Here is a 25041-nt window from a genome sequence, read left to right as displayed (position 1 = left end):
ATGGTTCAGTGATATACCAGCAACAGGTTAATATCTTAATTGCCTTATCTTGGACTGGGAAGGAGTGGTGTTTTCAGGTGTGTGTGTGTGTTAAATGTCTGAGAGCCTTGCATCTTCAATCAGTGGAAATGGTTGGTAGTGGTCAGTTTGTTGGAAATGGAGGGTGACTGGCGTATATTACAGGAGAGGATCCTGTTCCAGCTTCGAGTGTGGAAGATGTGGGTATGCTCAGGTAAGATGAACAAGGCTGACCCAAGGGTAGCGAGGGAGTCGGGATGGGGGAGAGAGAGAGTGTCTGAAGCTTGCTTTCAGGTTGTCAATCCAATAATCAGATGTAACAGTAAAGTAACATGGCAAGCCTCAGCCTGAGTAACTGTCAGGTGTATGAGAAGGTATCAATGGCATAATTTTCTTTTAAATGGTGAGAGATTAAAAGCTGTTTGTGTGCGCGGGCAAGGGAATCACTGGGGGTTAATGGAGGTAGTTCAGAAGGGAAACACTAAGGTAGACACCTTCGTTCACATTTGGTGTTATTGGTATTGCTGATAAGGCCTGCTTTTATTACCGTCTCTCGCTGTCCTTGGGAAAGCAGATGCTGTCTCGTTGCTGGAACATCTGGACAGCAAAGATGCACACATCAGGATTCTCTTTATCGATTACGTCTCGGTATTTTACACCATCATCCCCTCAAAACTAACCAATAAACCCCAAGACCTGGGCATCAATACCCCCTTGTGCAATTGGATCCTGGATTTCCTCACTTGTAGACAGTTCAGATTGACAAAACGTCTCCTTCGCAATGTCCATCAGCGCAGGAGCACCGCAGGGATGTGTACTTAGCCCTCTGCTCGACTGGCTTTACGCATATGACTGTGTGGCTAAGTACAACACCAACACCAAGTTTGCTGACAACACCACTGTTGTGGGCTGAACCAGCATACAGGAGGGAGATTGAAAACTTTGCTAAGTGGTATAAGAACAACAAACTCTCACTCAATGTCAGTAAGACCCAAGGGATTGATTGTAGACTTCAGGAGAGGGAAACCAGCGGTCCATAATCATTGGAGGATCAGAGGTAGAGAGGGTCAGTGACTTTAAATTCTTGGGTGTCACTTTCTCAGAGGACCTTTCCTGGAAACATCATATAAATATTATTGTGAAGAAAGCGCCTCTACTTACTCAGGAGTCTGTGGTGGTTTGACATGTCATCGAAAACTTTGGTAAACTTCTATAGATGTGTGGTGGAAAGCGTGCTAACTGGCTGCATTATGGCCTGGTTTGGGAACAGCAATGCCTTTGAGCAGAAAATCTCAAAAGATAGTGGATTCAACCCAGTACATCACGGGTAAAACCCTCCCAACCATTGAGCACATCTGCATGAAGCATTGCTGTAGAAAAGCAGCATCCATCACCAGAGATCCTCACCCACCCAAACCATGCTCTCTTCTCGCTGTTGCCATCAGGTAAACGGTACAAGAGCCTCAGGACTCACACCACCAAGTTCAAGAACAGTTATTACCCCTCAACCATCAGACTCTTGATCAAAAGGGGATAACATTTAAGGACTCTGTTATATTACGATTTTATGCTCATTACTTATTGCTATTATCTGCATGTGCACAGTTGACAGTTCACAGTTCCTGATGTTTACAGTTTACATATCCTGTTTGCAGTTACTGTTCTCTAGATTTGCTGAGTTTTCCCACAGGAAAAAGAATCTCAAGGTTGTATGTGGTGACATATATGTACTCTGATAATAAATTTTATTTTGAATTTTGAAGGTGTTGGAGAGCCATGCCTTGGTCCACTGACAGTGCTGTTGGGGAGAGATAGTCAGAGTCCTATAGTAGAGAACTAGGCCGTTATGCCTATCCAGTCCATGCTAGTCTGGTGTTCTGCCCAGTTCCATCTACCTGGACCCGGACCATAGCCTTCCAAGCCCCTCTCAGCCATGTACCTATCCAAACTTCTCTTAAATGTTACAGCTGAGCCCACATCCACCACTACCACTGGCAGCTTGTTCCACATTCACACTACCCTCTGTGTGAAGAGGTTCCCTCTCAGCTTCTTAAATATTTCACCTTTCACCCTGCAGCTGTGACTTCTCGTTCTAGTCTCACCCAACCTGAGGGGGAAACGCATTCACCCTATTTAAACACCCCTCATAATTTGTATACCTCTTTAAGGTTTTCCCTCATTCCCCTCCACTCCAGGGAATAAAGTCCAAACCTATTTAATGTTTCCCTAAAACTGAGGTCCTCAAGTCCCAGCAACATCCTTGTACTCTTACTCTTCCTCTGTACTCTTTCAAGCGTATTGATATCTTTCTGGTGACCAGAACTCCACACAATATTCCAAATGCAGCATCACCAATGTCTTGCAGAACTTCAACATATCTTCTCAACTCCTGTATACAGTGCCCTGATTTATGAAGGCCGATGTGCTAAAAGCTGTCTTTATGACACGGTATCTTTTTTCGAGTGGAGTACATTTATTATCAAAGAATGTACAAATTGTGCAACCTTGAGATTTGTTTGCTCACAGATAGCCACAAAGCAAGAAACCAGAAAGAACCCAATTAAGGAAAAAACAGAATAAGAATAAAAATTAATAAACATCACTCACTGTGCAAGAGAAAGAAAAAAAAATACAAATCATAAACAATTGAAGCATTCCGAACCAAAATTGAGTCCTCAGATCCGAACCCTGCAGCAGTCCAGAGTAGGCCCAAAGCCTCACTTAGCATCATATTAGCAGGCACAGAGCACAGCAGCTGGGGCAGTCTTCATACCCTCAGCACCATGGAGATGTCCATCGTGGAGAACGAGCAAAATTGGCTCTCTCTCCGGATTCCAACACCCTGTCTTTTCGGTCTATCTGAGCCAGTGTTTAAACTGATCAAACGATGGAACAGTGAAAGGCTTGGTATCCCGGAGAGAGAGGAGAGAACATCGCAGAGAGCGAGCGTAATTGGCTCTGGCCTCCGATCTGGGCCGGCGTTTAAGATGCCTAAGCAATGTATAGTACCCGGGCACTGTTGCTGCAGAAAGCTCCAGGCCTAGACCATGCTGCCCAGTGACTCGCTCAGGGCCAATTTTGTTGCCCAACCCGAAGCCACTGTCCAGCTCTTCAAATCAGCTTGGTACCCAGAGTGATCCAACCTCGCTCCTGGGCCAGTTGTATTGGTATCAGAACTGCATCTGCTACAGTTCTGCATCACACCATCTCAGCTCATCCCCCAGAACTCGTCTTGCTCTGATAATTTAACACAATTTACCTCAGAAAATGTATTTTTAGTGATGTTTTTAGTTGGATTCTTGGCTTTTTGACTACCAGCAGCTGTCATACACGTTCGGTAGTGCCAGTTAATGAACCAGAAGTTAGTGCACTTTTAAGGAATTATGAATCTGTATTCCCAGATCCGTCTGTTCTACTGCACTCCTTAGTAGTGTAAGTCCTTCCTTGGTTTGTACTCCCAAAGTCCACCCCAAACACCTCACAGTTGTCTGCATTAAATTCAGACCCGGCAGTGATTAAAGAATGACAACACATTTTCAGAGGTAATTCAGGGGAAGGGTTGTCTGCAGACCCCCTGTTTTCCTTTGTTCTTCTTGGTGATGGGGTTTCTGAGCTGTCTGCTGGTCCTGGGTGAGTGCACTGCATTGCAACTGCAGTGCATTTAATAGATAGAGCACACACTGCACCGGTGGGTTGGGTGGTGGATGGGGTACCAGTCCAGTGGTATGAGTGCGGGATCCAGTCAACTCCCACTGTTCCATAAGATCATCACATTTTAGATCCTGTAGATGGGGAAAGCCCTTTAAACCAGAATCAGGTTTATTACCACTCATACATGTTGAAATACTTGTTGTTCTGCGGCTGCAGTACAGTGCAAGAGGTAAAAATGATCGTAAGTTACAATAAATAAATGCTGCAAAAAACAAACAGTGGGGTAGGATTCCTGGGTTCTTGGACCTTTTAGAAATTTAATGGCAAAGGGAATAAAGCTGTTTTAAAACATTGAGAGTGTGCCTCTTCAGGCTTCTGTCCCACCTCCCTGATGGTAGTAATAAGAAGAGAGCGTGTCCTGGGTATGTTCTTGATTAATCAGGGTGTCAGAGGTTTCGGGGAGAAGATAGTTGAACGGGACTGAGAGAGATAATAAATCAGCCTTGATGGAATGGCATAGCTGGCTCGAGTGGCCAAGTTCTGCTCCTGTGTCTTATGGCCTTATCAAAAGAGGACACACAGGCTTGTAGATTCTGCTAGCTCCATCACAGGCACAACTCTCCTCACCATCGAGGACATCTTCAAAGAGCTGTGCCTCAAGACGGCAGCATCCGTCATTAAGGACAGTCCCATTCACCACCTTCTTCCCACAACCTTTGACACCTTGATTAATCAGGAACCTATCAACCTCTGGCTTAAAAATATCAAATGACTTGGCCTACACTGCTATCTGTGGCATTGAATTCCACAGATTCACCACCCTCTGGCTAAAGAAATTCCTCCTTATTTCTGTTCTAAATGGATGTTCCTCTGTTCTGATCTGTGCTCTTAGACTCCCTACTATAGGAAACATCCTCTTCACATCCGCTCATTCCTCATATGTTAACCCTTTCATTCCTGGGATCATTCGCGGGAGACCTCCTCTGGACCCTCTCCAATGCCAGCACATCTTTCCTTAGAAAAGGGGCCCAAAACTGCTCACGATGCTCCTTGAAGCCTCACCAGTCCCTTATTAAACCTCAGCATTACATCCTGGCTTTTGAATTGTAGTCATCTTGAAATGAATGCTAACATTGCAGCCTTCCTTACCACCGACTCAACCTGCAAGTTAACCTTTAGGGAATCCTGCACAAGGACTCCCAAGTCCCTTTGCTCCTTTGATTTTTGAATTTTCTCTCCATTTGGAAAATAGTCTACGTCTTTATTCCTTCCATCAAAGTGTGTGACAATACACTATATTCCACCTGCCACTTCTTTGCCCATTCTCCTAATGTGTCTAAGTTCTTCTGCAACTCTGCTTCCTTACCTCATCCCACCAAATGCAATTTGCCTTATCTGCCTGTACCGTCTCACTACACACTACCTCTGCTTGTAAACCAACTGGCCCTATCTCTCCAGTTCCCATCACCCCGGCCAAATTAGTTTAAACCCTCCCCTACTGCTCTAGTGAACCTGCCTGTGAGGATATTGGTCCCTCTCAGGTTCAGGTGTGACCCGTCCTTTTTGTACAGGTCATACATTCCCAGAAGAGATCCCAATGATTCAGAAATCTGAAACCCAGACCTCTGCACCAATTCTTCAGCCACACATATATCTGCCAATTCATCCTATTTTTACCCTCACTGGTTTGTGGCACAGGCAGCAATGCAGAGACTACTACCTTGGAGGTCCTGCTTTTCAGCTCTCTACTGCCTATAACTCTCTCTTCCTTCTATCTTGATCTCTCGCTATTCTCTCTTGCTCCTGTACATTGAAGCCTCCTTACCAGGAGCTGATGCAACCAGTCTTAATGCATTCCACCATACATCTGTAGAAATTTGCTGGAGTCTCTGATGACGTAACAAATCTTCTCAAATTCGGAATGAAGTGTGGCTGCTGGCATGCCTTTTATTGTGGTTGTATGAAAGTGTGATATTCCGGATAGATCTTCGGAGAACCCCTCCGGCGCTCCAGAGAAAACACAACAACTGCGCGCACTACTTCAAATATGGCCTGACCAGAGTGTGATACAGCTGCAAAATTACTTCCTTATTTTTATCTGCAGTGCCCTGACTAATGAAAGTAGTAACGCTGTACGCATTCTTCACCTTCCTGTCTGTTTCCGTTACTTACACCCCGAGATCCCTGTATACACCAATGATCCTAACATTTTACTGTGTATATTTCTGTTAAATTTGACCTCCAAAAGTGCAACATCTCACACTGATTAAGCTCCCATTTGCCATTTCTCCACCGTCTGATCTATATCCTGCTGTATTCTTTAGAATTTTCCTCACTATCCATAGCTTCACCAAGTTGTGTGTTGTCTGCAAACTTAACTGATCATCGCAGCTGCACTTATACTCAAGTCATCACAACTAGAGGTCCCATCACTGATCCCCGTGGAACACCACTGGTCACAGACCTCCAGACAGAATAATACCCTCCACTACTGCTCTCTGTTTTCTGTGCCTGAGCTAATTTTGAATCCTGCCCACCAAATTACTGTGGGATTACCATCTTTGGGATTAGCCTCTCACGAGGGACCTTGTTGCATACTTAATGAAATCTTTGTAGCCAGCATCCTTTGCCCTACTCTCTTCTTTCATCTTTATATCACCCTTCACAAACCTCAATCAAATTTTTAAGACATGACCTCCACTACACAAATCAATGCTGACTACTCCTGTGAAGTCCTAGTGTGTAAATCCTTTACCAAAGAATCTTCTGCAATAATTTCCTTCCTTACCATTGAGAATTTGTGACAGGACAGAGTAGAGAGAGCTTCATTGTTTGACCCTGGGAGTGTTTGATGCGATGGAGTGGAGGGAGCCTCACTCTCTAACTGACCCTGGGAGCATGTGATGGAGTGGTGTGGAAGGAGCTTCATTCTGTGTTTGACCCTAGGGTGTGTGGAGCAGTTTCACTCTGTCTGATCCTGGAAATGTGTGATGGGATGGTGTTGAACGAACTTCACTCTAGGTCTAACCCTGGGGGGGGGGGGGTGAAGCTTTCCCCCATCCCAGCCTTTCCTTTCCAATATGAATGCCTTGTACATTCGTACATTGAAAGTGAACCCAAAGGTTTTACCAAGTTGTCGCTGTTAGCTGGGCAGATTTTTGGTGTAAGATGTAGTGGAAATACAAGAACGGTTAATCAACTCCTGGAGTCTGCTCTGACATTCAATATGATCACAGTGATCCAGTATTCCAAGTGTGGCTTAACTAAGTGCACACCTTCCTACGCTGATCCCAATTTATTCTGCCCTCATTTCTGTTAACTCCCCACCACTCACCACTAGATTCTGCCCCTAGCAAATTAGGTGTGGGGGGGGGTGTGCTGGGCAACTTACAGCAGCCCATTAATGCACTGACCTGCACACCTCTGGGGCACGGCAGGACGCTGCATCACCTCACGAGAATGCGCAAACTTCACACAAATGGTGCCAGAGGTCGGGATCGAACCCAAGACTCCGGAGTTGAGAGGCAGCAGTTTTACCGCTGTGCCATGGTATAACTCCATCTCTCTAGGTGCCCTGTTTGGTACATCACAAAGTCTTGATGTTTATATCCCAGGACCTTTGCAAGTAAGCCCAACATTGCAGTTTAGAGTCAGGTTTATTCTTACATTAAGTGAAAAGGCCTTACATTAAGTGAAATTTGTTGTTTTATGGCAGCAGTCCGTAAAAAGAAATAAAATTATTATAATGGAACAAAAAGAGGAATAGTGAAGCCGTGTCCATGGGTTCATTCAGAAATCTGATGGCAGAGGGGGAAGAAGCTGTTCCTTTAAACGCTGAGTGTTTTGTCTTCAGTCTCCTGTACCTCCTGCCCGAACACTGAGTGTGGTTGTACTACCTCCTCGATGGTAGTAATGAGAAGAGGGTTAGGGTCTTTAATGATGGATTCCGTCTCCTTGAGGAACCCATAATTTTTTTGAAGATTTTGTCAATGGTGGGGATGCTGTGCCTTTAATGGAGATGTCTGAGTCTACAACACTGTATGGTCTCTTTGAATCCTTTGCAGTGAGGTCTCCATACCAGGCGGTGATGCAACCAATCAGAATGTTCTTCATGGTACATCTGGTGATGTACCAAAGCTCCGCAATCTCCTAATGAAGTAGAGTCACTGTGTGCCGCCTTTGTCCCAGATGGATCCTCTGAGATGTTGATGCCCAGGACCTTGAAGCTGCCACACTCTTTCCACCACTGACCCCTCAATGAGGACTGACGTACATTCTTTCGGCTTCCTGTTTCTGAAGTCCGCAATCAGTTCCTTGGTCTTGCTGACATTAAGTGCGAGGTTGCTTCTGCGACACCACTCAACCCGCCAACCTGACTCTCGTATGCCTCCCCATCACCGCCTGAGGTTCTGCCAACAACAGAATCTCAGGTGGCGGTGAGGAGGCATACAGAGTCCTCAATGGTGAGGACGGTTGTGCCTGTGATGAAGGTCCATTTCATATCTGCTCATTGTTTTGTGAAGTAGGAAGCCACCTCTTCACATCTCCTTGGATTGTGACATTGTTCAGGGTCTGTCATAGCCCAAAGGAATCACAAATAGCAGTCTGGCTTACAAAAGGGGCCACTTGCCCCATGACCTTACCCCCTGCAGCCCTGTAAATTTTCCTCCTTCCCTCACCATAAGGAGATGCCCTTCCTCTCAAAGTTTTAAGCCTTCTTGAATCCTCCACCAACGGGAGCGGCTTCCCTCCACCGGTTTGCCCAGTTGTACATCACCAAACCTCAGTCTCCACCTCTGTGACAGGGGAGACTTTGGCTTCCCCCATGGAAGCTGAAATCTTCTCGTTCCTCTGACCTTTCTGTTGAATCTCACTATTCCCTCCTTGAGGCCTTCGTGGCTTTTGTGAGGTGAGATTGATAAGAATTGTTGGGTAGCGTCTATGCTGGCATCGGACACTTTTTGTACACTGTGCCTGTTTACCAAGTCCTTTGCCTGTCACGACAGTCTCTGCCACTTGGAATGACTTATGTGCCTTTCTTGCAGCATGGTCAAAAGCGTATGAACAATGCCTTTGCTGTTTCTGCCCTCTTCCTCCCCACCCCATTCAAAAATACAAAGTTCACATGTGGATGCAGTGACTCATTTGGAGAGCCAGTGAAACGGCAGCCTTTACTGAAGAGGAGCAGCGTACAAAAGTAAAGCAGACTTGTTCTGACTCTAGGGCGTTGGTGAGATCACACCAGGACTACCGTGCACTACTGTTGCTGCCTCCTTGGGACCCTTGCGTCTTTCGTGAGGTGAGGTTGATAAGAACTGTCCGGTAGTGTCCAAGCCGTGCCTACTTCCATACAAATAAGCCATTTGGCCCATCAAGCCTCTGTTGACTCAGAATGTGGAGGCCTTGGAAGGAGGATGCAGAAGAGGGTGTCGCATGGGATTTACCGTTTCAGTTACGAGGAGGGAATCAAAATCAGGTTTATTATCATTGACGTATTTGGAAATTTGTTGTTTTGCAGCAGTAATATACTGCAAAGCATAAAAAATTGCTGTAAGTTATAACAAAACAATAAATAGTGCAGAAGAGGAATAGCGAGGTAGGATTCACAGGTTTAGAGACTGTTCAGAAATCTGATGGTGAAAAGGATGAAGCTGTTCCTAAAACATTAAGTGGGGCTGTTCGGGCTTCTGGACCTCCTCCCTGACGATTGCAATGAGAAGTTACAATAAAAATAAATAAATAGTGCCAAAGAGAAACAACGAGGAATGTTCATTGGTTCATGGACCATACAGAAATCTAATACCAAAGGAAAAGAAGGTGTTCTGAAAACACTGAGTGTAGGTCTTCAAGCTCCATTACCACCTCTCTGATGGTAGTAACGAGAAGAGACGTGTCCTTAATGATGGATGCTGCCTTCTTGAGGCACCGCGTTTTGAAGATAGCCTCGATGCTGGGGAGACTTGTACCTGTGATGGGGCTGGCTGAGACTGCAACCCGTTGTAATCCTGAGCCTCCATATTAGAAGGTAATGCAATCGGTCAGAATGATCTCTATGCTACATCGGTAGAAACTTGCTAGAGTCTTTGGTTGATGTACCAAATCTCATCAAACTCATAACGAGGTAGAGCCACTGACGTGCCTTCTTGATTACATCAATGTGTTGGAGGTTACGTAGGGATGTAATTGAAGGGGATGGTCGCCCTCTTTATCCTAGGGTGGGAGGTAGCCTAAAACTTGAGAACCTAGAGGAGGAAAATGAGGGGAGGAACCTGATGGAAAACCTTCTCAGAGAGTGTGGTGAGTATATCGGTACAGGTGAGTGCAGTTACACTGATTGAAAGATACTTGGTCAGGATCAGTAGGTCAAGTGGTGTCATGAAACAACCTGGCACTCAGTGTCAGCAAGACCAAAGTACGGATTGTGAACTTCAGGAAGTGGGTAATTGGTAGAACACACTCATTGAGCGGTCAGCAGTGGAAAGAGTGTGCAGTTTCAGTTTCCGGGGCATGAACACCTCAGAGAATCCTGTTTTAGGCCCAACGCATTTGTGCAGTCATATCAGTGGCTCTGCTTCGTCAGGAGTTTGAGGAGATTCAGTATGACACCAAAGACAAATTGCTACAGATATAGCATGGAGAGCATTGCTGCTGGTTACACTGCCGATAGGTAAGGAGGCTCCAATACACAGGAACGCAGGAGGCTGCAGACTCAGCTGGCTCCATCACAGGTACAAGCTTCCCCACTTCTGAAGAACCTTCAAAAGGTGCTACGTCTAGAAGACGGCACCCATCATTAAAGGCCCTCACCATCTGGGACATGCCCTCCTCTCATTACCATTGTTAGGGATGAGGTATAGGAGCCTGAAGACCCCCATTCAACGTTTTAGGAGCAGTTCCTTCCCTTTATGAAGATAGATTTCTGAACGACTCATGAAGATGACCTGAATACTCCTCATTTGCCCTCTTTGTGGCTTTATTTTAAAAATATGGTAATTCGTTATGCCTGCACCGTACTGCTGCCGCCATAAAACAAGATTTCACAACTAATGCCAATGACAATAAACCTGATTCCGGGCTATATGATGGATATGCTGTCAGTGACTCTGCTTTCAACACAGGCAAATGGGAGAAGTTCAGATAGACATCTGGGTTGGCATGAACAAGTTAGTCTGTCCATGGTGTACAGCTGTCTGAAATTCTGTGGGGTAGGCATGGAGTAAACTCCAGGAAAATTCTCTCTGTTGTCAAAAAACTAAAAGACATACAATACTGTGCAAATGTCTTGGGTACATATATATAGCTAGAGTGCCTAAGACATTTGCACAGTACTGTATTTGTCAATGTGGAGTGGAGAGCGAGTTTGTAAATCTGGTGGGAACAAAGGATGTTGGGAATGGCCTGGGTGGAGCACTGCGGGAAGGGTGTGGGACAGGTGCCTGAGGAGTGCCAGGGGCAGGGTGTGGCGTAGCTGCAGACACACCCAACCGTGAGACACCAGGCAAGGTCATTTAATTCCAAACAATTGATTTATCGATCATGGCAGAATGATTCTCTGGTGCTTCTGGCTCCCTGCCCCCTTCCCTCTCCCTGCCCCCTTCCCACTCTCAGTCCACAATAGAGACCCATATCAGAATTAGGTTTATCATCACTCACGTATGTCATGAAATTTGTTCTTTTTTTGCAGCAGCAGTACAATGCAATACATAAAATGACCACAGTACTGTGCAAAAGTCTTAGGCACCTTAGCTATATATGTATATGTGCCTAAGACTTTTGCACAGTACTGTAGATTTAGGGTAGGAGGGATCTGAGGGAGTTCTTTCTCACTTGGAGAGTGGTGAATAACTGGAACATATTGCAAAGTGTTTTTAGATTCAAGCTTGTTCAACGTCATTTCCAGTACGCAAGTGTAAAGGAGATAAAATAATTGTTGCTCCGGGTCGGATACAGCACAAAAAAAAGCGAAATAAGATTCAGAATGCAATAATTTAAAAAAGCACAATAAATTTCAATACATAAAATAGCTTATATATTTGGATCCATAAAGTGATGCAAGGCACAGGAGTGACATAAGGTAACTGACAGGAAATGACAAAGTAGTGGCAGTGGGGGGTGTTGAGGGGGGGGTTATAATGGGTTGGAGGTGTCGTTCGGCCCCACTGCTTGGGGAGAGTAACAGTTTTGAGTGGTAGAAACAGTCTCTGACGGTCCAGACAGAATCCGGTTCAGATTAATATTCACTGACATACGTTGGGAAATTTGTTATAAAAGTTGCTATAAATGGCACACAGAAAGATGAATAGTGAGGTAGTGTTCATGGTTTCTTGGCCCATTTGAATCTGATGACGGAGGGAAAGAAGCGGCTCCTAAAACGTTGAGCATAGCTCTTCAGGCTTCTATGCTGGAAGATGGGATGTTTTCCCACTCGTCTGTATGGATGTAGTGGACCAAATGTCCTGCTTCCGTGTTCTTGTGACTGAATAATTCCATTCTCCCACTATTATAGCCCACAACCTGTTCCACCAAATCCCCTTCGATCCTGCTAGCATATTACACGAGGGGCCTTTAATAGTGGTTAATTAACCCTTAACCCTGCGAGTTGGTGGAAACCAGAGCACCTGGAGCAAATCCACACGTCATGGAGAGACTGTGTGTTGTACACACTGGTCCATGTTCCCCTGTGCCTAGCGGAGAGGCTGCAGCCCGCATTGTTCCCTGGGCAGTGGGTAATAAGAGGGAGGTGTTGATGTCACAGAGAGCTGCTGATTGTTCTCAAAACGTCTCACCCCAGCATGGCTCGTCTGTTCAAATAGGATGCCTCTCTTGGAAGGAAAATCCACTCCAGGTGTCACATGGACCATCTGACCTTGGCTTCTCAGTGCTGGGACCTGCTGTGAGGAGGTTCCCTCCCGTCAGTGTCTGTGAATTATGGAGACCCAGCTGGGAGGCTGACTCTTCAGACAGGACTTTAGCCCTGTTGCCAACGAGCCATGACCTCACCATCCCTCCTACAGCACGGTGCTCCCTCCTCGCCGACCCTCCTGCAGCTCGTGCTCCCTCCTCGCCGTCCCTCCTGCAGCTCGAGCTCCCTCCTCACCGCCCCTCCTGCAGCTCGAGCTCCCTCCTCGCCGCCCCTCCTGCAGCTCATGCTCCCCCCTCGCCGTCCCTCCTGCAGCTCGTGCTCCCTCCTCACTGTCCCTCCTGCAGCTCATGCTCCCCCCTCGCCGTCCCTCCTGCAGCTCGTGCTCCCTCCTCGCCGTCCCTCCTGCAGCGCCTTGCTCCCTCCTCGCCGTCCCTCCTGCAGCGCCTTGCTCCCTCCTCGCCGTCCCTCCTGCAGCTCGTGCTCCCTCCTCGCCGCCCCTCCTGCAACGCTGTGCTCCCTCCTCGCCGCCCCTCCTGCAACGCTGTGCTCCCTCCTCGCCGCCCCTCCTGCAACGCTGTGCTCCCTCCTCGCCGCCCCTCCTGCAACGCTGTGCTCCCTCCTCGCTGCCCCACCTGCAGCTCGTGCTCCCTCCTCGCCGCCCCACCTGCAGCTCGAGCTCCCTCCTCGCCGCCCCTCCTGCAGCTCGCGCTCCCTCCTCGCCGCCCCTCCTGCAGCTCGCGCTCCCTCCTCGCCGCCCCTCCTGCAGCTCGCGCTCCCTCCTCGCCGCCCCTCCTGCAGCTCGCGCTCCCTCCTCGCCGCCCCTCCTGCAGCTCGCGCTCCCTCCTCGCCGCCCCTCCTGCAGCTCGCGCTCCCTCCTGGCCGCCCCTCCTGCAGCTCGCGCTCCCTCCTGGCCGCCCCTCCTGCAGCTCGCGCTCCCTCCTGGCCGCCCCTCCTGCAGCTCGCGCTCCCTCCTGGCCGCCCCTCCTGCAGCTCGCGCTCCCTCCTGGCCGCCCCTCCTGCAGCTCGCGCTCCCTCCTGGCCGCCCCTCCTGCAGCTCGCGCTCCCTCCTGGCCGCCCCTCCTGCAGCTCGCGCTCCCTCCTGGCCGCCCCTCCTGCAGCTCGCGCTCCCTCCTGGCCGCCCCTCCTGCAGCTCGCGCTCCCTCCTGGCCGCCCCTCCTGCAGCTCGCGCTCCCTCCTGGCCGCCCCTCCTGCAGCTCGCGCTCCCTCCTCGCCGCCCCTCCTGCAGCTCGCGCTCCCTCCTCGCCGCCCCTCCTGCAGCTCGCGCTCCCTCCTCGCCGCCCCTCCTGCAGCTCGCGCTCCCTCCTCGCCGCCCCTCCTGCAGCTCGCGCTCCCTCCTCGCCGTCCCTCCTGCAGAGCCTTGCTCCCTCCTGGCCGTCCCTCCTGCAACTCGTGCTCCCTCCTGGCCGCCCCTCCTGCAGCTCGTGCTCCCTCCTCGCCGTCCCTCCTGCAGCGCCTTGCTCCCTCCTCGCCATCCCTCCTGCAGCGCCTTGCTCCCTCCTCGCCATCCCTCCTGCAGCACCTTGCTCCCTCCTCGCCGTCCCTCCTGCAGCACGGTGTTGGCCGAGCGATGACAGCATGTCTGGGGTCAATGATGTGATATCCTGGAGTGTTACGGAGTAGTGATGATGGGACTGGGGTCAGTGGTAGGATATCACAGAAGCTGAGGTAACAGTGACGGGATATTCCAGACTCGGGTGGAGAGTTGGTGGGATTGGGGATGGTAATGGTATATCCTGGGATGTAGGGCAGCCATGATGGTGGTACTGCTAGGACCAGAGCAGGGCTATGCTACCCCGTCCACGTACAGGAAGCCTGGGGCATCATAGGTCATGGCCACTGGCTGTTTTCAAGTCCTGCAGCGAGATGGCTTTGAACTGAAACATCGGTGCATCCATTGGCCTCCCGTAGGTGCTGCTGGAGTCACTGAGCTCCCCCAGCAGACTGCTGGCCGTGGCTGTCGCTGGAAGGGTGGGGAAGGTGCTGCTGGAGTCACTGAGCTCCCCCAGCAGACTGCTGGCTGTGGCTGTCGCTGGAAGGGTGGGGAAGGTGCTGCTGGAGTCACTGAGCTCCCCCAGCAGACTGCTGGTCGTGGCTGTCGCTGGAAGGGTGGGGAAGGTGCTAATGGAGTCACTGAGCTCCCCCAGCAGACTGCTGGCCGTGGCTGTCGCTGGAAGGGTGGGGAAGGTGCTGATGGAGGATGGGGCTGGATGAAGGTGTTGGAAGTCGGGCTGTTGCTGTAAGGGGAATGGGCTGGGACCAAGGGGACTGCTTGTGTTGGTGGTGCTAGCTGTCCCTGGAGTGGTGTGAGATCACTGTGGCGGTAAATCGTGGTGAGGAAGCAAATGGGAGCTGTGCACCTGATCTGGGAGGAAGAGCATGTTTCTGTTGGTAGGATGAGTGTGGAACCGGGAGGATGTGGGGGTGGGGAGTGTATTGTTTGTCAACTTCAATGGAGTCGTGGGATGCGAGGCGCTGAGCGTTGCATCGAGGTGACTGGCAACTTGCTTCTGGTTTGCAGGAGATGGTAATAAGGTCACAACAGTGGTGGCCACACCAGGTCATGGGCCCGACATTCCCAAGGAGGTATCCTACGCAGATATTAAGATCATCGGTAATGGGTCCTTCGGCGTGGTATACCAGGCCAAGCTGGTGGACACTGGAGAGCTCATCGCCATCAAAAAGGTTCTGCAGGACAAGAGGTTCAAGGTGAGCAGAAGGTGCAGCTCCTCCGGACTTTGTGGGGTAAGGTGCGGGGGGGGGGGGCGGCGGGGGGGTAGTTGGTGGGTGTCCCTGACCTGTCCGGCATACGGCCTGCCTAAGGCATGACCTGCTTGTGTTGCTGTCCATGCAGTACATGTCCTGCTTCGTGTACCTTGTATCTTGCTGTCTATGCAATGTGGGACCTGCGCAGTATAACTGGACTGCGCCATGTAGATGGTGGAAAGTTTCTGAGGTGTTAGGAAGTGGGTCTTCCACTACGGGAAAGACAAACCTCCGAGCCATGGTTTTTATGTAGCTGGGGTTCTTGTTGCTCCAGGTTATTGATGTAGGCTGAGGGAATTGAATGGCGAGGGGAGGTGGTGCGACCCAGGGGACAGATATGGTCAATTGCCAGGCTCTGATATTATTTGTCACTTCTCAGCCCATGCCTGAATGTTGTTCTGGTTTCATCAGCTGCAGGTGTGAGCTGCTTCATTGGCTGAGGGGTAGGTCGTCAGTGAACTCCCCAACTTTCGACAGACAGGTCAACAGTACATACAGTGCCAAACTAATTAAATACCCAACTGAACCCTTCTGCCTACGAAATGTCCATATCCCTCCCTGCTCTGCACATTCATGTGTCTATCAAAGAGCCTCTGAAAACTTCTACTGTATCTGCTGCCTCCATTGCCCCAGGCAAAGCATTCCAGTCTGCGTTTTAAAAAAAACTTGTCTCACACATCTTCTTTAAACTTATCCCCTCTCACCATTAATGCACATCCTTGCTCACCCTGGGAATAAAGGTACTGGCTATCTTACACTATTTAAGACTTTCATGTGTGAGCTTCTATCCAGTCTCTATCAGTCTCCTTTGCTCCAGGGAAGGCCACTGATGAAGCAGCTGAAGTTTGGGCCAGGACATTGTGCTGAGGAACTGCAGTGGCGTGCTAGGGCTGAAGTGATGAATGACCACAGTCACTTCCTTGGTGCAAGCAATCGCACCGGCCATGTGTGCTTTCCCTTTGATGCCTATTGTCCAGTTTTAACAGGGCACCTTGATGCCCCACTCAGTCAAAACCTACCACTCTCTCCTCACCTCTACAGCCCAGCTCTGGGCTCCATCTTTGGTCCACATTTGGATCAGATCTGGGACTGGTGAAACCCATACACATTGCTGGTGAGTACATGCCACTGTCATTGAACCCGGCCTCACTGTACTGCTGAGAGTGGGTTGGCTGGGTACTAATTGGCCAGACTGAGGCTCCATGGTAGCATCACAGTTAGCACAATGCTATTACAGCTTTGGCAATGGAGTTCAGCCCTCTGCAAGAAAGTTTATACATTCTTTCCATGAGCCCACAAGGTTTCCTCCGGGTGCTCCGGTTTCCTCCCACAGTGCAAAGACAGAAGAACATAAGAATTAGGAGCAGGAGTCCGCCATCTGGCCCATCGAGCCTGCTCCGCTATTCAATAAGATCATGGCTGATCTGACCATGGACTCATCTCCACCTACCTGTCTTTTCTCCATAACCCTTCATTCCCCTACGTACCGGTTAGTAGGTTAATTGGTCATTGTAAGTTGTCCTGTGATTAGGCCAGGTTTAAATAGGTAGTTTTCTGGGCGGTGCAAGTCATTGGGCTGGAAGGGCCTGCTCCACCTTGTATCTCTTAAAAACTATTGTTGTGAACACCATCTACCTGGGCAGTTTTCCACGTTGCTGTGTGGGTGCCAAGATTGTGCCTGTACTGGGGCAGGTTGGTTATAGTCACAGGCATTCTGGGAGCGCAAGTCTTTTGGACTACAAAGTGCTGGAACAATTCAGCAAGTCAGGCAGCGTCTATGGAGAGAAATGAACAGTTGACATTTTGGGCCAAGACTGTTCACCAGGTCTTTGTATTTCCCACCGTAGATGCTGCGTCATTTACTGAATTCTTCCAGCACTTTGTGAATGTTGGTCCAGATTTGCCGTATCTGCAGAATCTCTTGTGTTGCTGACTCATGTCATGCTCTCGGAACGGCACCCTCACCGCCCCCTAGCTGATTTGGCTTTCTCGCTGCAGAACCGAGAACTACAGATTATGCGGAAGCTGGACCATGTGAACATCGTCAAGTTACGTTACTTCTTCTACTCCTCTGGGGAGAAGGTAAGGGTGGCACAACGTGGGTGCAGTAAGACAGTGGTGGTATAGGGTACAGAAGCGTTAAAACATAGGAGTAAATTTCTGGAGCTATGTAACATACAAGCAGACCCTTCTGTCCACATAGTCTGTGCCAACCAAGATTCACATGTAAGCTACGCACACACAAAATGATGGAGGAACTCAGCAATCAGGCAGCAACCACGTCTTTATCTGTCCTCAAAAGATCTCAGTCCGAAGCATCGATTTTTTATTCACCCACCCCCAACCCATTCCAGTAGATGCTGGCTGATTTACTGCATGTTCTTCCTCCAGCATTTTGTGTGTGTTGCTCCAGATTTCCATCATCTGCAGAATCTCTTGTGTCCCATCTAAACTGTATTTGTCTGTGATGGGCCCGTATCCCTCTAACTATTTGCCTTCTGCATACCTGTCCAAGCATCTTTCAGAAGGCAGAGACTTGCAAAGTTCCACCACCCTCTGCAAGACACACTCCTCACCTCAGTCTTGAATGGCCAACTCCTTATGTTGTGAGTCCACGGGTGGCGAACTATGGCAATTGTTACTCCACCTTGTAAGGAAGGAGATAAAATACAAAAAAATTATAGGCCAGTTAGCCTGACTTTAGTGGTTGGGAAGATGTTAGAGTCCATTATTAAGGGTGAAGTTTCATGGTACTTGGAGGAACATGATAAAATAGGCCATAGTCAGCTTGGTTTTCTTGAGGAGAAATCTTGCCTAACAATCTGTTGGAACTCTGAGGAAATAATAGTCAGGGTAAACAAAGAGTCAGTGGATTTCAGGCCTTTGACAAGGTGCCACACATGAGACTACTAAACAAGATAAGAGCCCACAGTACTACAGAAACGATACTGGCACAGATCGAAGACTGGCTGACTGGCAGGAGGCAAACAGTGGAAGTACAGGTAGCTGCCAGGGACTAGTGGTGTTCTGCAAGGGTCTGTTAGGACTGCTTTTTATGTTAAATGTCAAACATCGAGTCTTAGAGCAAGGAACGACCCAGTGTTCGGATGATTTAAATGCTGGGCCAGATGGATTGAAAAGGCAGGGGGACAGGACCAAAGGCAAGAGTTGAACTGGTTCTGCTCGATGCTCCATGATGTTTACTGTGCTCTGGGCTGCACCGAGGCTCAGGCTGTGGGGTTGCTCCAGGTTTCGTGTCTGAGGACTCACTTTTGTTCTCAATGCTATCTGCTTATTACCTTTATTGTTTGCACAATTTTTTTTTCCTTTCTGCACATTAGGTGTTTGTTGGTCTTTTTTTATGGGTCCTTTTGGGTTTATTTGTCTTGTGGCTGCCTGCAAGGAGACAAATTTCAAGGTTGTATAATGTATGCATACTTTGATAATAAATGTATTTTGAACTTGATTTGGATGACAGAATTAATGGCTTTGTGGACAATACAAAGATTGGTGGAGGGGCAGGGGGACTGCAGAAGGACTTGGACAGATTAGGAGAATGGACAAAGAAGTGGCAGATGGAATATAGTGTAGGGAAGTATATGGTTGTGCACTTTGCTAGAAGGAAGAAAAGCATAGACTATTTTCTAAATGGGGAGAAAATTCAAAAATCAGATACAAAAGGGCTTGGAGGTGCTTGTGCAGGATTCTCTAAAGGCTAATTTGTATGTTGAGTCAATATTAAGGAAGGCAAATTAAATGTTAGTGTTCATTTTGAGAGGACTAGAATTTAAAAGCAAGTATGTAATGTTGAGGCTTTATAAAGCATCAGTCAGGCCATACTTGGAGTATTTTCAGCATCATCTAAGAGAGGATGAGCTGACATTGGAGAAGGTCCAGAGGAGGTTCACAAGGATTATCCCGGGAATGAAAGGGTTAATGTAGGCTTTTGATGGCTCTGGGCCTGCAGTCGCTGGTTTAGAGGAATGAGGGGGGATCATACTGAAACCTATCGAATATTGAAAGGTCTAGCTAGAGTGGACAAGGAGAGGATGTTTCCTATTGTGGGGATATCCAGGACCAGAGGCCACAGTCTCAGAATAGAAGAACATCCCTTTAGAATGGCGATGAGGAATTTCTTTAGTCAGAGGGCAATGAATCTGTGGAACTCATTGCCATAGGCAACCATGGAGGCCAAATCATTGGGTACACTTAAAGCAGGTTGATGGGTTGTTGATTAGTAAGGGAGTCAAAGGTTACGAGAAGAAGACAGGATAATAAGGAATAATAAATCAGCCATGATGAAATGGCAGAGAAGACTCAAGGGGCCGATTGGCCTAATTCTGTTCTTATGGCATGCATGCCCAAGGTGGCACAAGCAAAAATTTTGTTGGTAAGCAGCATATTGTGCCACCTTTCAATTCTTTAAACCCCACCCATAATACAAAGATACATAATGATTATCTGTACTGCCAAATGAATCATTGAATCATTTCTTTTTTACAATCAATGGCAGAGAGATGTTTTCCCACGAAACGTCTCATGCTGGATTGGTGCCAGCTAGACGTTTGCGAGAACGTGGCGTTGGATGACATGTTTCAAAATCCTCACAGACTTGGTGTATTTGGATAGTAAATAGTTATAATAGTAATCTCTGCTCAAAAGTACAATGACTCACCAAGGTAATTTTTTAGAAGATTATTGCCAGTTTGGCCACACACTCTGAAAAAGGTTTGGTTGAGATAGTGGTCCCTGGTTCTGAACATCCCAGCCACAGAAAGTGTCATCTCCACAGCTCCCTTGTCAAGTTATATACCACTCCCTCTCTCCACCCTTTGGGGGCGTAAACCAAGACTACTCATTCAGTTTGTAGGAGAGGTAGATGAAAGCACACCTGGAGCAATGTGCATGGTTTTGCTGTCCTGTTGTGGGGAAGACATCATTGGGCTGGAAACCGTGTAAAGTATATTCACGAGGATGCTACCAGGTCCTGAAGGCCTGGGTTGTAGGAAGAGGTTGGGCAGGCTCGGACTTTATCCCTCTGAGTGTAGAAAACTGAGAGGTGTCCTTACAGAGACCCAGAAATGATGATGTCCATAAGGTTCTTCAGAAGTCAAGGATGAGGTGCAAATCTTGTGTTCCAGCAGTTTTACTGGATAGTCTTTATAAAGAAATATCAGTAAAGTGCAGCAGGAGGGAACTAACTCCAACTTAACCAACTCACTCTACTGTAAGTAAGGAAGAAAGAGAGAATGAAGAACAGAACAAAGAACCTCGTCTCATTGTCAGTCTTTATGTTGAAAGCTAGTTCAAGCTGGATAGGTAAAGGGATTCTTGTGATTGGGGCAGTTGAAGAGATAATAAGGACAGCTTTGTTTTATGTTGCCATGACAGTCTTTCAGAAAAAAAATATACAAAAAATACAGACCAGCTATACTATAAATGACTGAAAATCCACTCAACATTTATAGACAGGTGACTATACAAACTGAAGCAAGCATGAGCAAAGTTAAACAAGGAAGATTACATTTTAGACCCCAATCCAACAGGGGTTTATACAGTCTTTATTGGCATAGATAAAGTGAATGAACGGGGAAGAAGAACGGAAAAGTAGAGGATACGGGTTTAAGATGAGAGGGAAACATTTAAAGAGACTGAGTGGTGAGGTTGACACCTGAGTACAGAGGATTGGGAGTGTGTGAAGTGCACTGCCAGAGGAAGCAAGCTTTTAAAAGACATTCAAATGAGCACATAGACAAGGGGGGGGTGGGGGGGTGGAATAAAGGCCACACGCAGGCAACTGGATCTAGTTGATGGGCACCATGGCTGGAATGGACGAGTTGGCCTGAAGGGCCTGTTTCCTTGCTACACTGTTCTGTGACTCGCAGGGACAGACCGACCATCCCAGCCATCAGTTTGGTGACGCTTTATTTCACCGTCTCTGCCGAGTGTGTCAACCTGACCTTTGCTCAGTGTACCACATAGGCTTCACTGGGGCCCCAAGAAACGAGCTGTGTCTGTTCTGGTTTGCAAGTACCTTTCCTCAGCTGAAAACCAGATCGTAGGGTTGATTATCCCATGTCAGGCTGGTTGTCAGGTTGACCACTGAGGTTGTCGTGGCCCCTGCTGCGGGGAGGGGTAAGGGAATGGGCTGTCCTGCTGTAGTGTGTTGGGTGTCTGTGGTAAATACTGCAGATGTTTTTTGTGTCCAACAGAAAGATGAGGTTTACTTAAATCTGGTTCTAGACTACGTTCCAGAGACGGTTTATCGAGTCGCCCGGCACTTCAACAAGGCCAAGCAACCCATTCCCATGATCTACATCAAGGTGAGTGGTGACCAGCACTGGCTTTGTGTGCTGAAATGCCTTTAGTGAGAAGCAGTGGGTGGGCGGGGCACAGTGGCAACCTCGGGGGCCGGTTGAAGATGGTCGCTGGGGCTGTGGGGTATTCACTGTCTGGTGAAACACTGGCAGTGGTTGTCACACAATGTGGGGAGTACACTGGCCGTTGTCCTCACTGGTTGGGGGTGTCACTCAGTGACGTGTACACTGGCTGGGATTATACAGAGCAATGGATGTCATAGGTTGGGGTGTACTCTGGCAGGTGTTACACCAGACTCTGGATATCACTGTACACTGGCTGGTGGTACATTGGTTAGTTACACTGGGCACTGAAGGATGTCTGTCAACTGCCTGTGTGAACTCCACAGCTCTCTGCTTGAGTGTCTGCTGTGTGGGAGCACAGCCAGTTCCCAGCAACACTCGTTCTTGGGATGGAGGGAATGTCATTAGGCTGTTGAGATCTGGGAGGGGTTGCCCAAGTGCCGATGGTGTTGGACAGGATGTGGATGGGAGATTGGGCACTGGGTTAGGACTTTGGTCAGAACGGGGTGTGAGTAGCAGCCACTGACCACGGAGAGCAGTGGTGGGATGGAACCCCTCACTAGTGGGCTGTGGAAGCAACTGAGGGTGGGGGGTGTGGTCATTGACTGGTCAGTGTCCATCCGCCCTGAGGCCGCGCAGCAGTCACAAGGCCGTGGTGACCTCATTTTTTCCTGATCTGTGTGTGAGAGCGAGAGAGAGACACACACACCCTTTCGATGCCTCAGTAAAGCATTCAGCATAATCAAAGACCCCGTTCGCCCCTTCTCTTCTTTCCCATCAGAAGTAAGATAAAAAAGCCTGAAAGTATGTTCCACCTGCTCAAGGACAGCTATCTTGCTGTTATCAGACACTTAAACGGATCTCTCATACGATAAGATGGACTCTTGTGTCACAGGCTGGTTATAATTTTGTACATTGTTCCTGTACTACATTTTTTCTGTAACTGTCACACTTTATTCTGCATTATGATTGTTTTACCCTGTTGTACCTCAATGCACTGTGTAATGATCTGTTTTGTATGAACAATATGCAAATCAAGCTTTTCACTGTATCTCGGTGCATGTGACAACAATAAACCAATGCCAGTGCAGTGAAAAGCTTTTGTTGCGTACCATCCAGACAGACCGTTCCATTCATCTACACTGAGGTTGCAGAAAAGGGAAATAATGCAGAGGATAGTGTTAGTGCTGCAGAGATAGTACAGTGCAGGTAGGCAAAGTGCAAGAGAAAAAGAGATTGTACTCATTGTCTGAGAGAGATGTCTACCTGAATCTTCTGAAAGCAGGATAGAAGGTGGTATGTGCTTTCAGGCTTTTGTGTCTTCTGCCTGATGCGAGAGGGATGAAGAGAGAATGTCCGGGTTGGGTGGTCTCTTTGATTACACTAGTTATTTTACCGAGAAGTCTGACAGTCCTTGTGCTGAGCTGTGTCCACAACTCTCTGTAGTTGCTTGTGGTCATGGGCAGAGGAGCGGCCAAGCCAGCCATGATCTATCTGAGGGGGATGCTCTATTGCCCCTCGATAAAAATTGGTGAGGGTCAATGTTGACATGTCGAATTTCCTGTGTCTTCTGAGTGGGAGGGAAGGGAGTGCCGTGCTGCGGGAGAGGCGGTAAGGGAGTGTCAGGCTGTGGATGGGCAGTGAGGAATGAGTCTTAGTCGATGACTCTGGGTCACAAATTTCCAGCGAGAATTTGTGTCATGGAGGGACATAGCCTGGAGACGCACCCTTCGGCCACACAGTCATGCCAGCAATCAAGCGGTTGTTTAAATTACCCCACATTCTCGTCAGCCCGGCTCCCACCAAGGGCAATTTTCAGTGGCCAGTTGATGATCACCCAGTGCCTGTGTACCTGCACATGTAAGGACACACACTGTTAGTTTGCAGATGGGAGTGGGAAAGGGGGACACCTCGAATGGAGCTGGGTGTTCTGCACTCACTAATTCCATCTCACTCTCCCCAACCAGGTGTATATATACCAGTTATTTCAGAGCCTCGCATACATTCACTCCCAGGGCGTCTGCCACCGCGACATCAAACCACAGAACATGCTGGTGGATCCTGAGACCGCCATCCTCAAGCTCTGCGACTTCGGCAGGTGGGTCAAAATGGGGCCATTTGTCTCCATCATTTCCATCCTCGGTCTAGACACCCTCTACCTCAGTCTGTTCCCATCACCACCACCACCCTCCCCAGTCTGTTCCCCCCCCAGCGCCGTTCCAGTCTGTTCCCCCAGCGCCGTTCCAGTCTGTTCCCCCAGCGCCGTTCCAGTCTGTTCCCCCAGCGCCGTTCCAGTCTGTTCCTCCAGCGCCGTTCCAGTCTGTTCCCCCAGCGCCGTTCCAGTCTGATCCCCCAGCGCCGTTCCAGTCTGATCCCCCAGCGCCGTTCCAGTCTGATCCCCCAGCGCCGTTCCAGTCTGTTCCCCCAGCGCCGTTCCAGTCTGTTCCCCCAGCGCCGTTCCAGTCTGTTCCCCCAGCGCCGTTCCAGTCTGATCCCCCAGCACCGTTCCAGTCTGATCCCCCAGCACCGTTCCAGTCTCTGATCCCCCAGCGCCGTTCCAGTCTCTGATCCCCCAGCGCCGTTCCAGTCTCTGATCCCCCAGCGCCGTTCCAGTCTCTGATCCCCCAGCGCCGTTCCAGTCTCTGATCCCCCAGCGCCGTTCCAGTCTCTGATCCCCCAGCGCCGTTCCAGTCTCTGATCCCCCAGCGCCGTTCCAGTCTCTGATCCCCCAGCGCCGTTCCAGTCTCTGATCCCCCAGCGCCGTTCCAGTCTCTGATCCCCCAGCGCCGTTCCAGTCTCTGATCCCCCAGCGCCGTTCCAGTCTCTGATCCCCCAGCGCCGTTCCAGTCTCTGATCCCCCAGCGCCGTTCCAGTCTCTGATCCCCCAGCGCCGTTCCAGTCTCTGATCCCCCAGCGCCGTTCCAGTCTCTGATCCCCCAGCGCCGTTCCAGTCTCTGATCCCCCAGCGCCGTTCCAGTCTCTGATCCCCCAGCGCCGTTCCAGTCTCTGATCCCCCAGCGCCGTTCCAGTCTCTGATCCCCCAGCGCCGTTCCAGTCTCTGATCCCCCAGCGCCGTTCCAGTCTCTGATCCCCCAGCGCCGTTCCAGTCTCTGATCCCCCAGCGCCGTTCCAGTCTCTGATCCCCCAGCGCCGTTCCAGTCTCTGATCCCCCAGCGCCGTTCCAGTCTCTGATCCCCCAGCGCCGTTCCAGTCTCTGATCCCCCAGCGCCGTTCCAGTCTCTGATCCCCCAGCGCCGTTCCAGTCTCTGATCCCCCAGCGCCGTTCCAGTCTCTGATCCCCCAGCGCCGTTCCAGTCTCTGATCCCCCAGCGCCGTTCCAGTCTC

At 49.2% G+C, this 25041-nt stretch overlaps 1 protein-coding gene across 1 annotated transcript in view; it reads left to right on the top strand.

Moving 5' to 3' along the window:
• Positions 1-25041, top strand: part of LOC140201725 (glycogen synthase kinase-3 beta-like) — a 73856-nt gene that overhangs the window by 2650 nt on the left and 46165 nt on the right. Inside the window, exons 2-5 of the mRNA XM_072266305.1 lie at positions 15072-15259; positions 17315-17398; positions 21529-21639; positions 23664-23794. Of these exons, the coding sequence (XP_072122406.1) occupies positions 15072-15259; positions 17315-17398; positions 21529-21639; positions 23664-23794 (514 nt within the window). The remainder of the gene's footprint in view (positions 1-15071; positions 15260-17314; positions 17399-21528; positions 21640-23663; positions 23795-25041) is intronic.

The sequence above is a fragment of the Mobula birostris genome, chromosome 8 (genome assembly GCF_030028105.1).
Source record: "Mobula birostris isolate sMobBir1 chromosome 8, sMobBir1.hap1, whole genome shotgun sequence".
Classification (NCBI taxonomy): Eukaryota; Metazoa; Chordata; class Chondrichthyes; order Myliobatiformes; family Myliobatidae; genus Mobula; species Mobula birostris.
The sequence above is the reverse complement of the archived record's forward strand: the minus strand, read 5'-3'. Positions and strand labels throughout refer to the sequence as shown.